This window comes from Nomascus leucogenys, chromosome 5 (genome assembly GCF_006542625.1).
Source record: "Nomascus leucogenys isolate Asia chromosome 5, Asia_NLE_v1, whole genome shotgun sequence".
NCBI classification, from domain to species: domain Eukaryota; kingdom Metazoa; phylum Chordata; class Mammalia; order Primates; family Hylobatidae; genus Nomascus; species Nomascus leucogenys.
The window spans coordinates 40,524,114-40,539,919 of NC_044385.1; the positions used below are offsets into that span (position 1 = coordinate 40,524,114).

Below are 15,806 nucleotides of genomic sequence, written 5' to 3' on the forward strand. Positions count from 1 at the left end.
CACAACCGCAGGCAAAGGTACTTTATCCTCACGTTTGCCCAGTACCGGCTGCGAAGTCCGCAAGCAGGGGAACTTGTACTGCGCCAACAGCACGATTCCGAGAGCCGGGCCTAGTAACACAGGGGCTTTTCTTCAGAACGGTGTCCAGACCGGAGCTTGCGCCGAATGTAGGGGCTCCTATTGGCCACGCGCCGTAGGGGAGGAGACGACTGGCGGGGAGAGAGACTGGAGGAGGGGAGAAGGGGGCAAGGCCTTTTCCCTGCCCCCTCCCGGCCCTCTCCGCCGCCGGCTGCCGCCGGTGCCTCGTGCGAGGTTACTATGCAAATTGAAGCGATTGCGGAAATAAACAAGGGGGTAGGGAGAGGAGAGAGGGACTGCCGAATCGATTCCAACTTCTGCAAAGTCTCGTACAATCCAAAGCACGCAAGGCAAAACCAGAGAGAATCTGAGAACCAGCCAGCCCGGGTTGGATCGCTTTCAAAAGAGAGAGTGAGAGCGAGCGAGCGAGAGAGAGACAGTGAGAGAGGGAAAGAGCGCGCCTTGCGATTGCAAAAGCCTTCTGATTTGGAGTTAAAAAAAAAAAATTCTCCAAGAAGCCTGCAATTGGCCAACAGCTTTTTAAAAAATCTCTTCCGGGTTTTCAACGGTTCCAAGTTTATTTAGATATTTTTTAAATGCAAAAAAAAGGGGACAACAAATGAAGCAATTCGTCTGAGCATTTTAAAGTTTCTCACGTACTCTTTTTACATTGCAATGGTACGTGGTACATCTTAAACTTTCTATTTTGCATTTATATAATATGCGTTTTATAAACAATAATGGTAGAATGATTTTGTTTAATGGCTAAGACTAAAATTTCTCTAGCTCGCATATGCACTTAAGTGATTGCTGGGTAAATGTCTATTGTGATGGTTTTGTTTTAAAGATGTAGCTTTGTTGATGGTGTTTTTGCTGTGTGCATCAGAGACCGGGTTTTTTCTTTTTTTTTTCCTCGGGATTTGAAAAAATTGCTGAGCTTGACAGATTTTTTTTTCCTTCTAGCGCTTGCTCGGTTCCAGAAAGGGGTGGGGGGAAATCCTGTACGTGCTCTGTTCTGTAAAAGACGTCTGGCCTCAGCAGTCAACCTAACCCGAAAAGAAATGTCTGGACCCGGAGAATAATTGACGATTTGATCCTCTAATCAATGGGACAACATGGGAGATTGACAAAAGCTTTATCCAATCATAAGGAAGCTTGGGTGTACAATAGTTCTCAATAGCCAGAGGGGGCGGGGCAGAGGAGATCTGAAGTTCTCTGCAGCTCTGAAGGGGATGGTGTGGTTCAAGCTGTCAAAGCTACAAGCGCTTCCGGATTTAGCAAGCACAATAGGAAAGAGTTTTCGCGTTTAAGGAAAAAAACAAAAAAAAAGCTGATCGGGGGAGTTTTGCATGAATCGTGTGCTGTCTTCCTTGTCTTTTGGAAAAAGAAACATTCTGCTAGAGAAATAACTTTGTATTAGTTATTAACTTTGCATTAGCTATTATTTTTAAGCTCAGGGAAGTTGGTAACTTGTGGAATGTGAAGTTCAACTTTAAGAAACGTGTGGCTTAAATCTTGCCTGAATTGTGGGATTGTAGTGAGCTTTGGGAAGTAATATATTGCGTATTCAGCATTACAAAACTTCTTACTCTGATTATCTTAGAAGCTTTGGCATTTCAGGTACTTTGAAAATAATAGGTAAACCTCTCTTCTTGAACTCTAAACAACAGTTTTAAAGGAGAGAATGTTTCACACATGGACTAGCAGCTGTCTTACACACTTGAAAGAAATGAGGGGAGTGTTTTTTCTTGGCTATTCTTGAATTCTGCTTTTTAAGTATATGGTCAGTAGGAAATAGGACGTTAAGACTGGCCAAGTTCACATTTCTCCTTGTTACCACAACAACCCCTGTGGAGGGTGTGAGTATGGAAGATCGCTGACTTGCTGTTAGTTGGAGTCTGGCCTCTTGGACAAGTGCTTGATACAAATCCAGTGGAAACCAACTGCAGTAGCTTGTCTTGGAGACAGTAACTGGCAGCCTCTGACTAAAATATCTCCATCTCCTCCTCTCTGAGCAGTGTAGACACCTAATTCTGTTGGGAAGTGAATGGAAAATAATATGGGCTCTTTCCCTTCTTTGGATTAAATTCCCATCGAGCTATTTCCCAAGGCTTTAGGCCTTCCAGTCAAATCTGGCTTGGAAATTTGATGTAAGAATTCACTTGGGCACTCACTTCAGCAACATGATTCAATTTACGATTATATGCACATAAGAAAAATCTGCACAGAAGTGACCAGCAGGTCAAAAACCAGAGAAGAAAAAATGTTGAAAAATGCCAGTTAATAAAGTTAGTGTTGGTAAGAACTACAGAGTTATGGTGTTGTCGCTTATGAATCCCAGTCCTATCTTCACTGCTTTGGGTATTAAAATCTAAATCATATTAATAAGATCTCCCTATGAAGTAACCTCCAAAATGAGAGCTATTTGAGATGTACATATAAGTGAAACCTTATTGACGTAATTTATATATCTAAGAGGATTTCACTAAAGCTGGCAAGGTAACATTTCTGCAAATAAAACACAGTAAATGCAAGGCTGGGCTCTGTGCCAGGAAGAATATGGATAGCAGAGAGCATGACAGGAGCCTCCTTTGCGCAGAGACAATCCCATTTCAAGGCAGCCTCCTACCACTTGCAAAATAAATGATTGGAGTGGTTATTTCCAATAAGGGGTTTATCCTTCCTAACAATGGGTCATTTATATGATTGCAGTGAACTAGTTTCCATACTTCACCTGCGTTTCCTCCACTGCTCTCTCTACTATCCTTTCTTTCTTCCCTCCTCCTCCATCCCTGCTCTCTCTCAAGTGCCTTAGTATCTTTGTGAACTCTGGACAAGGATTTACTTTTGCAACTTGGGAAGAGGGGAGAGGGTTGGAAATGTTTTTTACCCCCAGTCTGCCCTTTGAGGAACATCTGTTTCTTTGTGCGTGTGTTTAAATTTATGCCTGTTGGAGAGAAAGTTACCAGAAGCCTTTCTGTAACTGTAACTCTTCTACTGTATTTTTCTCAGTCTTGTTTCCAAAGGCTGTAGTTGGAACTGTGCTTTGTAGTGTTCCCCCGCCTCCCCCCCTCCCTCCGCGGGGGAGGGAGCGGGAGCTGGCGGAGATAGGAGAGAAAGCAGGAGCGGATGTGAAGGGCTTTGGTGCTGAACTTGGATCCAGCCCTTGCCTAGAGGGCGCAAACAATCGTCCCATATCCAAAAGTCTTACGAAGGGCGCCAAAAGTTACTTAAGATAATATTGCTAACCGCAGAAAGCTGGAAATCGCGGGCACATCCACTGCTGCAACAAAAGAAGTTTTTAAAGTAGAAATATCAGCATTAAATTACTTCCCCCTTTTTTTTAAAAAAAAAAAACAGGGCGACGTGCCAGTCCTTTTTAAAAATCTTTTTTTTTTCCTTGAGACTCAAAAGTAAGAATCTTTGCCGTTTTGAAAATAGGCAGATGTGAAGTGTATCTTTTAATACACCAAAAGAAAGATTTTAATCTGCTCTGGAAGAGAGCTTCCCGAGTACACACTCCGAACAATAACTTCTCACTGTGCCTCAGTTACATGTTGGGACCGTCAGCCAGAAACTTCTATCGAGGAAACTTGGAGCGCATTGAAGTTATAGATCCCAGCAAAGGTTCTCGTGGCCAGGGATGTTGTCTCTGTAACACAGCTTGGCTTTTAGGACATTCCTCCCCTACTAAAATCTGAGAGGAACCAAGGAAAAGCAGTGGGTTAAGTTTGGGAAAATGGACTCTCTCATTAAAGGCTGAAATCATTATTTCTCCTCACTCCTTAGTAAATAATCTTGAGAGATTTCCAAGGATGTTCAGAAGGGAGGGTGGGGGAGAGAATGGTTCTTGAGCATTCGGGAATTATTTTGGCAATAAAGTGACTAAAGTACAAGCATAAAAAAACTTTAGACAGATGCAGAATTATTTCAGAGGTTCTCTTTTGCTCTTTCTCCAGTACAATATTTCCTGCCCCTTGCTTTGAAAAGAAGTCTGAATGAGAGTGGCCTTAACACATCACTCACCCTCACTTGTTAACACATCACTTACCTTCACTTTCCTACAGGAATGTCCTCTCTTTAGAGACTCTCTGGCTATGTCACCTCCACCGAAGGGCAGATTCCCCTGTGTGCCAGTGTCTTTCAACATGATACCCACCTCTTTCCTTTTGGAATTTTGAGAAGGGTTGTCAAATGCAGCATTTTGCAAACCATCATGAGGAAAAGAAGTAAAATAAGGGATGGGGACTTAGAAGAGGCAGGTATACTTTTTCCCCTCTCCGAGAGAGGAGAGCCTAGAGAGAAAATATGAGGTTAAAAAAAAAACTGGAAAAGCAGGCTTACTGGCAACTTGCCAAACCCTAAAAACCACCCCCCTTTTCTGCCAAAACAATACTTTAGCAAACCTAAAATAATTGCAGGAAGCTCTTTTCCATTTTAAGAACTATTACCTGGGGGAGAGAAAAAAAGGATTCTTAAAAGGCACCCTTCCAGAGGTGTCCCAGAAACTGGGACGGTAATGACAGCCTATGTCCAGTTCTGGGCACGCGTTTGTGGATCAGAATATCTCCCTTCCCTAAGGGGACATCCCTTTCACATATTTTTTTCCTCCTAAAAAGAAAAAGATGTCACAGCTAAACCACTGTTGTTTCTGAACGTGATAGAACTTTTTCTATGGCGTCTCTGTTCAAACCCACTAGTTTCACAGTCCTGGGAGGGAGAACGCTCATTAATCTCCGCCTTCTTTTCTCCAGACCCCCGCCCCCCAAATCCGGTGAATCTTCTGTGGGCACTGATTCCTCACCACCCCCACTTCTGAATGCCACAGGACCGAAGCTGCACAAAGTTTGCAGGATTGTGTGCATAATTACCTCTGCCGACGAATCTATTCCCACAGAAAGCTTCGCTGGAGAGATTACAATGCTTTGAGCCTTACTGCATTTCAGTGGGGGAAAAAAAAGTTACCTAGGAGGTCTGATTTTTCAAAGAAATTTGCATACATGCAAATGTGCCGCCCGGCCTCCTCCTCGGTTCTCTACGTGCCCACGCGGTGGCCCGGGGGGTGCGGGGCAACCTGGCAAAGTTGCCCAAGTCCTCCACAGAGGTCCGCGGAGGTCTGCAGCGGGGATGGGGGGATGGGGACGAGGAAAAGTAGTTTTGTTTGCTTAAGCACATCCTGTGGCAGCCTATAGCTGCCCGGGAGTACAGACTGTAACTGCTCCTCACTGCGTTACCCAGTAATGCGCTGATCGGGGGAGGGGGGCGGGGGGGCCGGGGAGCGAGCGGGAGAGCGAGAGAGCGAGCAAGGAGCGAGCCACGGAGAGAGCCGGGAAGCGAGCGAGCCAGCCTGCGAGCGGCCGCGGAGGCTCGGGACCGGGCTGGCCGCGCTGCGCCGCAACCGCCCCCTCCCCCACACCCCCTCCCCCCCGCGGCGGCGGCGCGAGCGGGCGGCGGCTGTGCGGTGCGGTGCAGAGCGGAGGCGGAGGCGGGCGCGCGGGCAGCTCGCGGGCACCCGGCCGGGCCGGCGCGGGAGCGGGAAAGGGTGCGCTATGCCTTTAACGCCCGCGTACAGTAGGCATGTATAGTGGAGTGTAGGGAAACTCTAGGCGGGGTTAAAGTTCAGCTCATGGAGCGGCAATAGCGCTGGCTGGCTGCAGTTGAGCCGACTTGGAAATGTGAACGCAAGAAGCAGGCTTGATTTTTTTTTCTCCCCCCTTCTCTCTCTCTCTCTCTCTCTCTCTCCCTCTCTCCCTCTTTCTCTTCTCTCACCCACACTCACGCACACCTCCAAACCGCACACCCAGACGCACACGCATACCCCAGCGCCCGGCAGTTATGTATTCTCCGCTCTGTCTCACCCAGGTAAGCCGCGGCGTGGATGCGGAGGGCTGGGGGGCCGGGGCGCTGGGGGCAGGGCTGGGACTGGGTGGGGGGCACCGGGGCCGTCGCTCCGGCCGGGCCCAGGGCGTGCGTCTCGGTGTGTGTCTGTGTCTGCGCGTGTTTCTGTGTGTGTGCGCGCGTGTGCCCGCGGGTGGGGGGGGAATCCCGCTTTAAGAAAGTAACTTTGTTTCCATGCGGGTGCATTCCTCTTGCACGGCCATTTGTGTGGGCACATGGCTAATGGCGCCCTCTTATTAATGCGTTAATTAATATCGGGGCGACGGACTGCGGAACAGTAGTGTTTTCGGACACCCCGCACGTGTTTCGGTGGGGATGCAGTCCATGACACGCAGAAATCTGGCTCAGCGTTTCTGCTGCCAGGAGCAGGGATTCCGTAGTTCCGCGGCGCCCGGGGAGGGGGCCGCCGACGGAGCCCACCGCTCACCCCGCACGCTCGGGCCGGCTGCAGTCCTCGGGTGCGGGGAGATCTCGGGTGCCTGCGCCCAACGGCCAGCTCCCCGGAGCCCGCGCTGCCGCAGCCTCCCGCCGTCTCCTCGAACTCTTACTTTTGTTTATTGTTTGTCAGCCTTAGGGGTCCGGCCGCGGGAAGGACGCGGGCTGCTGTCCCGGCCCCGGCCCGGACAGCGCCCCTCGGACGCGGGCAGGCGGCGGCGAGCCCTTGGCTGAGCGGGGCTGCGTGGACGCGCGTTCCCCCGCGCCGGCCGGGTGGAGCCTGCGTCCTCGCCGCGCGCCGGTGGCCCGTTCGCTCTCCCGGAGTGAAAGTTTCGGGGCCGAGACGAGCCCACGCTGTGCAGGGCGCCGAGCGCCGGAGGCCGCGGGCCGCGGGCCGGGTAGCGCCGGGCGGAGTTGGGCTCCCAGCCGTGAGCCGGAGCGGCGGCCCGGGCCAGACACGGCTCCCCCCGCCGCCGCCGCCACCACCGCCACCACGGCCACCGCCACCGCCACCGCCACCGCCACCGCCACCGCCACCGCGCGACTCCGGCCGCTCCGCGCGCAGGACGGGGGCAACTTTTCCCCTCCGACTCAACTCAGAGCGTGGGGCTCTCGCGCCCCACCGCCTCTCCTTTCCGCGCCCTCCTGTCCATCCCTCCCTTGTCTACCCACCCCCAGGCAAAATATTGCTACTTCGAGACTTCAAATCCGGTCCCGTTTGAATATGTTATTTGTTTTCCTTGACTAAAAGGCATGAAGTCAAAGTGGTTTTGCGCTATTTTTTTTTTTTAAGCATGAGCTTTCATACTGCTTTGGTACATCGCAATCTGACCATTTAATCACCTACATGAAGTTATATGCTTCACATAAAATGTTTATTCACCTCTCCCTTAAAAAACCTACCACTTCTTGCCTTCATTTAGTGGGAGATAACGGTTTAACCGGAATAGTTTCTGGAAGGCTAAAAAGTATCAGTAGTTTTCAATCTCTAGATTCTGGATTTATTTCCCACATGACATCCCTTCTTATTGCAATATCTAACAGTAATGATACCGGGTATTTGATCTCAGAAGACTCTTAAACGCATCTTTTATGTTGAAATGGTCTGTTTGGGATTTAGGCCTAAGCATTAGTAATGGATAGCAGTTACTTTTAGTTACTGTAAAAGTTTTTTTTTTTTTTCCTAACAAACTTCCAAAGTTCCTATTTTAGTAACTTGTGGAAGTATGGAATGAAACTTTTCCAACCACTTCTGGCAAGGTTCACAATTGCATATGGATAAGATGCAAAGTGTAAGATAATTTGAATGAATTACGGACTATAGTGAAAATGCTGAGATTCGAAGGCTGAAGGTCTAGCTGGCAGAAGTTTGCAACACACAGAACTTGTAGATAATACCAGCGGGCTGCAATAAAGGGAAAGGACCCTAACAGATACATTAGTGTCTTCTCAATTGAGCTCTGAAAAGATAAATTTATATTTGGGAGTGGTGCATATATGAGGGCACCTGTATATCCATGCAGGCCTAGGGCACAGTCAGGTATTTAACAAAGTTGGCTTCTCTTGGTTCATGAGCTGTTATGACATTAAGAAAGTTTTTTTTTCTTTTTTTTTTCGGCTTACATATTTAGCAGCGTTGATTGATGCATTCACTAGGCCTTCTTCTGGAAACACCACTAAGAGAAATGCTTATGTAGTGTAACAGTTTGTAAGGAAAATGTACAATAAATAGTGAATGAGGGCCCATATTTTATGGGTTCTTCTTTTAAAAATTTATTTACAATTTATTTAACTTGCTGGGATATTTATAATGTTTTAGAGCCAGTTTTAGGAAGAAGAACTTCGGTAGTTTATTGCTCATCAAAAAAAAATCAGTAAGCACAGTGAGAAAAGTACTCTAAATGAAACTCCATTTAACTTGTAGGCAATTTAAAAAAAACTTTACCAAGTAAAACCTAGACATCTTATTTTAATCAAATATGGGCATATAATCAAATCAGGTACTGTCCATATAATGATAACCCAGCAGAAATTTGTAGGTGAACCTTTAAAAAAAAGTAGTTTCCAGAAATATCAGCATTCAGTGGTTCTTCAACTTGGCTCACTTTCAAACAGATCAATGTTTAAGATGCTGATTCAAAGTAATACCACTTTTGAAACAGGTTTTCAGGTTTGTTTTTATTGGTGGCCTATAACTTTCTCACTGAGTACATATGTAAAATGTTCTTTTTTTCTCTTGAATGTTATGAAATAGTACGTAGCTTATAGCGATATGTTCAGCAACATGAATTATAAGGGCACACTACTTTTTTTTTTTTAACTAATCATTTATGCTATTCCTGGACATTTCTTGCAAGCTAATGATACTCTTTAGTTTTGATATTCTGGAATATTTTAAATCATGACTTGAGAAAGATACATTAGAAAAAATTAATACTTTAATTGTGCATATGAGTAAAGTTATACAAAATATTGTGGATTTTTACTGGCAGGTTCTTAACCTTTGGGGAGTAATACATTGTAAATACTTTTGATACAAAATTGGGGACTTAGGTTATTCTTAATGACTAGTTGACATAGTTGTTCTTGTTTAAGGATTTTTATGATGAGATATATGGGCATTTGGTTGGCAGGTAAACAGAATCCTGTTGAACACGAATGCCTGCATGCAGTTTGCAGTGTTTTGAAAAGCATATTGGGAGTATCTACAAACATTTAAAATGCCATATTAGAATGTTCATTTTAAATGCTTATTAGCATTAATCAAGCTTTTAAATAAGATAACGTTTTAACATAGATATGAATCGTTTGGAGCTAAGTTATCCTTTGCATTATAAAATGGGGATGAAACTTTAAAATGAAGTCCTCCTTTTGGTGGAAGCTCACTTGGTAGTTTAAGGTAGACTCCAGGAGTTTTTTGCATAATACAACAGAGTCTTAGTCCCTAGCATGTCTTGTATATATAAGAAAATCAGTCAATGTGAAGTTCTGTTTCAAACCTAAAATTTATGTATTTTAGATCATTTCAAGGATGAGCTCAGAATTTAGTAATGTTTAGATGCTTTGTGGTTTGGCGTATACCTTTGCAGATAAACTGTGACTTGCCCCCCATGCCTGTCACCTCAAGTATGAGAATAAGAAATATTCTCAAACATCAGAAATTTTAAAAATGTTAATGGTTTATGGCAAGAATAACAATTCCTGTATTTTTTTCTATTCTCTCTCTACTTAAAGAATGCACACGTGTTACGAAAGCTGACTACTTCTCTTTTGGATTCTTTTATTGAAAAAGAGCAGTTTTGAAAGCTAAACATGAAACATAGAGCCTGCAATTTGTGCAGAGAGGAAAAAAGTCAGTTATTGAAGTGATTTATTATGTATTATATTAATATATACTTTTAAAAGCTCAGTCATATGGAGTGTTTAAATGATTATAATTTGCTAAATTTTTAAACGACACGACTATTAAATATTTTACCAATTTTACCTTATCAGTTCACATTTGAACATTTAAAAATTTAGCAATTGCATTAATAATAATATTCTGGACATTACTGCTACCTGCGCCTTGAAAATATATATTTAGTTAGATATAACAAACTGAAAAAGAATGAATTTTATAATAGTTGTCTGTCCTACACCCTTTAGCAAAAAGCTATCGAATCTTTCTTTGGTTTCTAAGCCTCATTTATTTGAAGGTAATCTATGTTTTGGAGAGGGGGTTGTATGACAGAGAGAAGTTATGTAACAGTGTGGATTAGTTAATCAAAAGTTAGACGTACTCCGAAAGCTTTGTGGAGGTTACTGCTTAATTTTTAAAAAAATATATTTATATTTCCTAAGAAAATGTCATGTATAAGGATCAAACATTTTAAGCAAAACAGGAAGAAACATTTAACTATTTGAAACTCAATTTTTTTTTCAATTTTAAGAGGCATCTATGAGGGTTTTCCTGGCATCTTGTAAATATTGAAAATACCAGGTTCTGTTTCCCTATGAGAAAAATCCTGAAATAGTATTTGCAAAACTTAAATAATCTATTTTTTAGGTATGATTATTACTGAAAGCACTTCACAATCATATTAGTAAATTAAATGTATTCATGTATGCTTTTCTTTTTTTTTTTTCCTCTTTCTTCCCCCTTTTTGTTTCATTCCCATAGTATTAGCAATTATGTCTTGGGCATAGATCTTTTATTTTAGCCTAATAAATATCAAATTCATCCTTTCTTTTGTATATGAACCTGCCAAATTTTTCCTAGTTTTTGACTAAAAAAAATTATATGTAGTTATAATATTTAAAAGAGGAATTCAGACACTAGCAAAATGAGTAAGAAACATATCAGAATCTACATGCAGTATTTTTAGAGGGAAAGCCTTTGTTTTCATTGATTGTAGAGATGATTTTTTGCTCCTAGACTTCCATAAACATTGACTGGCATCTAAATGTTTAGAATTTGCCAATCTGGCGGCCGGGCCCTGGCTGTACTACAAGTGGTGAGGTCAAGGCTGGGACAAAATTAGATATGCCTTCCTTGAAATAGGGTTAAGATTATACATTGTTATAAGCATTTAGATAAACTTCACTTACTATCTAAAGGATGGGGAGCTAGGCCCGACAATAGCAGCTGGTGTACCCTGGTGAACATATTAAAAGAGTTTTTAAATTTTTAGCCGTTTTTTTATTTCCAATCATAAGAAATGATACTGATAGTTTTCTCTCCCACCTTCCCAGACTTCCCATAGGATGCTGTGTATGATTTTGGTAACAGAATGCTCTAATCAAAGTTCAAGTGAAATGAGGAATTTCTTAAGGTGACCCGCTGAAGAAAAGTTGTTTTCTTTTGTTTTCATTCTACTTATATTTTTGTTTTTGTTCATTCTCCTAGGATGAATTTCATCCTTTCATCGAAGCACTTCTGCCCCACGTCCGAGCCTTTGCCTACACATGGTTCAACCTGCAGGCCCGAAAACGAAAATACTTCAAAAAACATGAAAAGCGTATGTCAAAAGAAGAAGAGAGAGCCGTGAAGGATGAATTGCTAAGTGAAAAACCAGAGGTCAAGCAGAAGTGGGCATCTCGACTTCTGGCAAAGTTACGGAAAGATATCCGACCCGAATATCGAGAGGATTTTGTTCTTACAGTTACAGGGAAAAAACCTCCATGTTGTGTTCTTTCCAACCCAGACCAGAAAGGCAAGATGCGAAGAATTGACTGCCTCCGCCAGGCAGATAAAGTCTGGAGGTTGGACCTTGTTATGGTGATTTTGTTTAAAGGTATTCCGCTGGAAAGTACTGATGGCGAGCGCCTTGTAAAGTCCCCACAATGCTCTAATCCAGGGCTCTGTGTCCAACCCCATCACATAGGGGTTTCTGTTAAGGAACTCGATTTATATTTGGCATACTTTGTGCATGCAGCAGGTAAGTGCGATGGTGAGAATTCCTCCCACTTTCTTGTGTGTGTTTCTTTCCTCATGGCCTCCGCGTTATGCCGGATCCTTCCTGAGCTCCCCAAGTTGCAGGCCACGTACATGAAGCCAGTGTGGTTTCAAAGATTGAGAAACCAAAGTCTGAGGTGCCACCTTCATTCAGGTGGAAAAGCATAGCTTTGAGCGAATTCTCACTAAGTTCAGCTCTTTTGGTAAGTAGTGTTTTCAGAGGCGTTGGTAATCAGATATGTGATATGTTTAAATCACATTTTTTGATGAGGCGGTGAGAGAAGCCTCGTGAAAACCCTTTTAATAAAGAGTATATTTTAACTGACAAATGATCTAGTTTGAAAGCATTTATTTTGGTATTGAGGCAATATTTTTAGTTGGTTTTCTGCTGGGAGTGTTTTTAACCTACTGAGGCCTTTTGAACCCCTTGCCAATTAAGAAGTTGGAGGTAAGATTACTATCAAATTGCTGATCATTTAGGAAGGAAAAATAATCACATTAATACGCAGACTTAGTAGCTTTGTATTTAGGAATTCTTAGTGTTGTCTCAGATAGCTAAGGGAAACAAACCAGCTCTTTCAGTAATTGATGGAGAGGTTAATATTAAAAATAACCAACCTGTATAATGCACGAACACGTTGAGAAATTGCTCTTGATAATTGATATAGTGAGTTGCTTTGATTTATTATAAAATCTGAATTTTTTTTTTTCAAGGCATGTCTGACTTGTGCATGTTTCAGTGTTTAGAATAGCATGCAGGATAAAACTATTGAGGACTGGATAAAATAATGCATTTTTACTTTGTTCCTTTCGTCCTGTTTTAGACAAAAGGCTCATTGTGCTACGTGAACGCTCAGGTCTTGTGTAACTTGTTGACTTTATATATGTACATATCGGTCTTGCTAGATTACCTTCATGGCAGTTACTTGAGCCAGATGGAAGAAAGAGGGTTGTGGAATCCTACCAGTAGGTTGTTTTGGGGTTCAAATATTTATGTATTTTTTTTTACAAAGGAGAGATGTTACCTGTAAAAACACTGCACTTTTCTTCAAAACATTTTTAGTTCTAAAAATGTTAGTGAGTTTTTAAAGAAGTCAGCTGATAGCCTGTTCTCTATTTTTCTCAATATATGTTTTAGAAAGAGAACTTTTGTTATCCGTCTGCCCTTACATGAGAAACTGGAGAAATTAGCTTTGCAAGCATGTCACATCATCATTTGCATTCTGTTGGCAGGGGATAGATGAGTATTTTACAGGATGTGAGCTGTAAGTGTTTCAAATATTTGGGTTTTCAAAAATGTATACTTAATTATAAGAATTGCCTTTTGCTTTAGCCAATTCTGGGTAGCAAGAATGAAAAGTCAGCACCTCTCAAGTGACCTCTAAACAGGAATAAGTAGCCCTTTTTTAACCCACTCTTAACCCTATTGTTGTTCATTTGTTTTGTTTACTGAAAAAGCAAAGTTAAAATTTTTAAAAAATGTGTCAGCATATGTTACGCACAGCAAAACGCAAAAAAAGTATAGGTGTTACAGGTGCTTTCAAGAAGCACTCCTTAAAATCTTGTTTTTACCTTTTAGATATTTAGAAAAATATAACCTATAAATTATCCTGAATAGTTGACCAACATCGAAACTTGAAAGTGCCAACAGGTGATGCAGATCATGATGTGTGCTTCCATATAAGATAACATCAAAATGAAATACCTGTGAAGTTTTTGTCAGTGTAAGCAGTGTCCATTCTAAGTTTTCGTCTTAAACATTTCTCTGTATTTAAAGAAATGCAATCTTTTCGCTGTTCTCATTACATGCATTCTTTTTCGTCGTTGGTTTGTTACTGTGCTATTGCTTCCAATTCTTGAACTAACACAGTTGTTGGTTGTTGCAATGCCTGAAGGGGGTTATGTTGGTAAAATGACATTTAGAAGGTTACTTAGGAGAGTTAGCATCCTTATTGCTTATGAAAGATTTATTGACAGCAGCATAGATCAGACTACCCTTCGGTTTGGTTTTCCTGATGTATCCCAGAATCCCTTGTTATGCCTGAATGCCAGCCAAATGTTTGGCCATTGGTTTTCACGGGACCGCAGTAATGGCTGCTTCTCTGTGCGCGCAACAGGAAGATTGTAAAAGAAAATATTAAGGGTCTTTTGTCTGAAAATATTTCAAATTTGATTTATGAGATTTAGAGACCTGTTATTTGTGGAAGGGAAGCTGCCAATACAAATATGAGGTAGATTGGTCAACTTACATACAACTGATTTGACAAGCATCTGTTATAATACTGAAGATTTGTAAACACTAAACAATGTTTTTACCTCCTTAAAAGTTTTGAGAACTTGCCAGTATTGGCAGGAGGCAGAGACTCTGAAACGTGCTTCAAGATACATGCCAAAACCATTGTGGCCTTTTCACCTATAATGCGTTTTTTCTTGCTCTTTCTTTTAAAATGTTATATTTTTTTCCTTTCCAGAATGCCTTTTTTTCCCCCTAGATGGTCATAGAAATTAGATCTTCTTTTCCTTCTGAAATTTGTGTGTAATAATTCTTGCTTTATGTGTCCACCTTTCTTTGGTAGGAAGTTGAAATCTCAGAACATACATGAGAATACTAGAAGCAAATGCAGAATCAATCTTTTTTTTTTTTTTTTTTTTTAAGCGGAGGTGATTTATTCTAAGACTTACTGAGATGCTAAAATATAATACATAAACTACATTCCAGTTTTTTCCCTCTAAATCCAGTGGCATTAGAACTGTGAATTTTGTGGCTGATAAACAGTAATAAGTGTAATGAAATTGGAGTGATTTCGTAAGCCTGAGAATTTCATCTTGTTAAAAGAACAAAACCATTTTATGCCCTTAATTTGGTCTCAATTTGAGTTGTCCTTCCCATGTATCATATGACAACTTGGAGATATTATGGTATTGTGGCAAATGGTTTTCTTTGTGAGTGTGTAACAGTAAAGCTAATTTATGACCAGTCTTTACCAGATGATCTGTATCAGAATCTACAATATACCCGGCACGTGGCAAGGTCACAATTTAAGTTGTTAAGGTCATAACCTTAGCCACCAGGCATTTGACCTTTTAGATAAAGTTAACCTTTGTTCATTAGTAGGCACTCAACCGAGAAGTTTCTGGAGAGTTGTTGTTGTTTTTTTTTTTTTAACCACTTCTGTATAACTTCTGGTAATGTAATCAGATTCTAGAAAGATTCTCAGTCAAATTAGATTTTGTGAAAGGTTATACTTTTTAAGGACTCATTTCTTGGATAGAGGTAGGTTGCTATATTTAGGCCATAGAATGACAGTTTCACAATTTATATTTGATATTATTACCTGCCATGGGGTAGAATAAAAGCTCGGAGGCAGCTGTGTGGGGACATTTAAAATCTAAAATTAAACAAATGAATTTATGTTTAATTCAACTAAGGCCTTTGCTAATTTTCAAGTGACATTAGGCCTAAAAGCTAAATCACAGTGAGCCTTCCTCACTTTTTGTAGATGAGGAATTTTCTAACATTAGAAGTATTTTTAGCAGTCTTAAAATTCAGTTTGAAAGACTAATAAGTGACCACAATTTGTTAGGTAATTGCTTTAATTGTTAATCAGCCAGTGACAAAGCGAGTTGCTATTGTCCTAATGGCAGCAGTATGAGTACTTGTTAGTTTTAAGGTAGAAAGAGAACACTTTTGCACGGTAATCTTTTAGTGCAGTAGTTACTGATTGCTTCCATACTACTACCATTATTACCTTTACTTAATTTTGCTTGCATCAGGAATAGCAAAGATCCTTTCAATCACTGAAGGAGCTGTTTCAGTGTCTCGGAAGCCTAGTACCTGTCCTATAAACCACTCAACAGTATTACTGATTACCACATTACCTGTACCATATTGTTCACTTAATTATGCTGACATGAATGCTCATTTCAAATTATTTAGATTCTTGCTAGTTTTGTTCTG

At 41.6% G+C, this 15,806-nt stretch overlaps 1 protein-coding gene across 3 annotated transcripts in view; it reads left to right on the plus strand.

Moving 5' to 3' along the window:
* The first annotated feature begins 258 nt into the window (after positions 1-258).
* The window catches only part of NFIA (nuclear factor I A), a 382,195-nt gene continuing 366,647 nt past the window's right edge, over positions 259-15,806 (plus strand). For 2 of the 3 annotated variants that reach the window (XM_030812923.1, XM_030812924.1), the window contains exons 1-2: positions 5,373-5,940; positions 11,300-11,831. In XM_030812923.1, the coding sequence (XP_030668783.1) occupies positions 5,914-5,940; positions 11,300-11,831 (559 nt within the window). In that variant the 5' untranslated portion in view covers positions 5,373-5,913. Of the gene's footprint in view, positions 757-5,372; positions 5,941-11,299; positions 11,832-15,806 lie in introns of those variants that run through there. The other variant, XM_003265156.3, reaches the window with a different exon arrangement.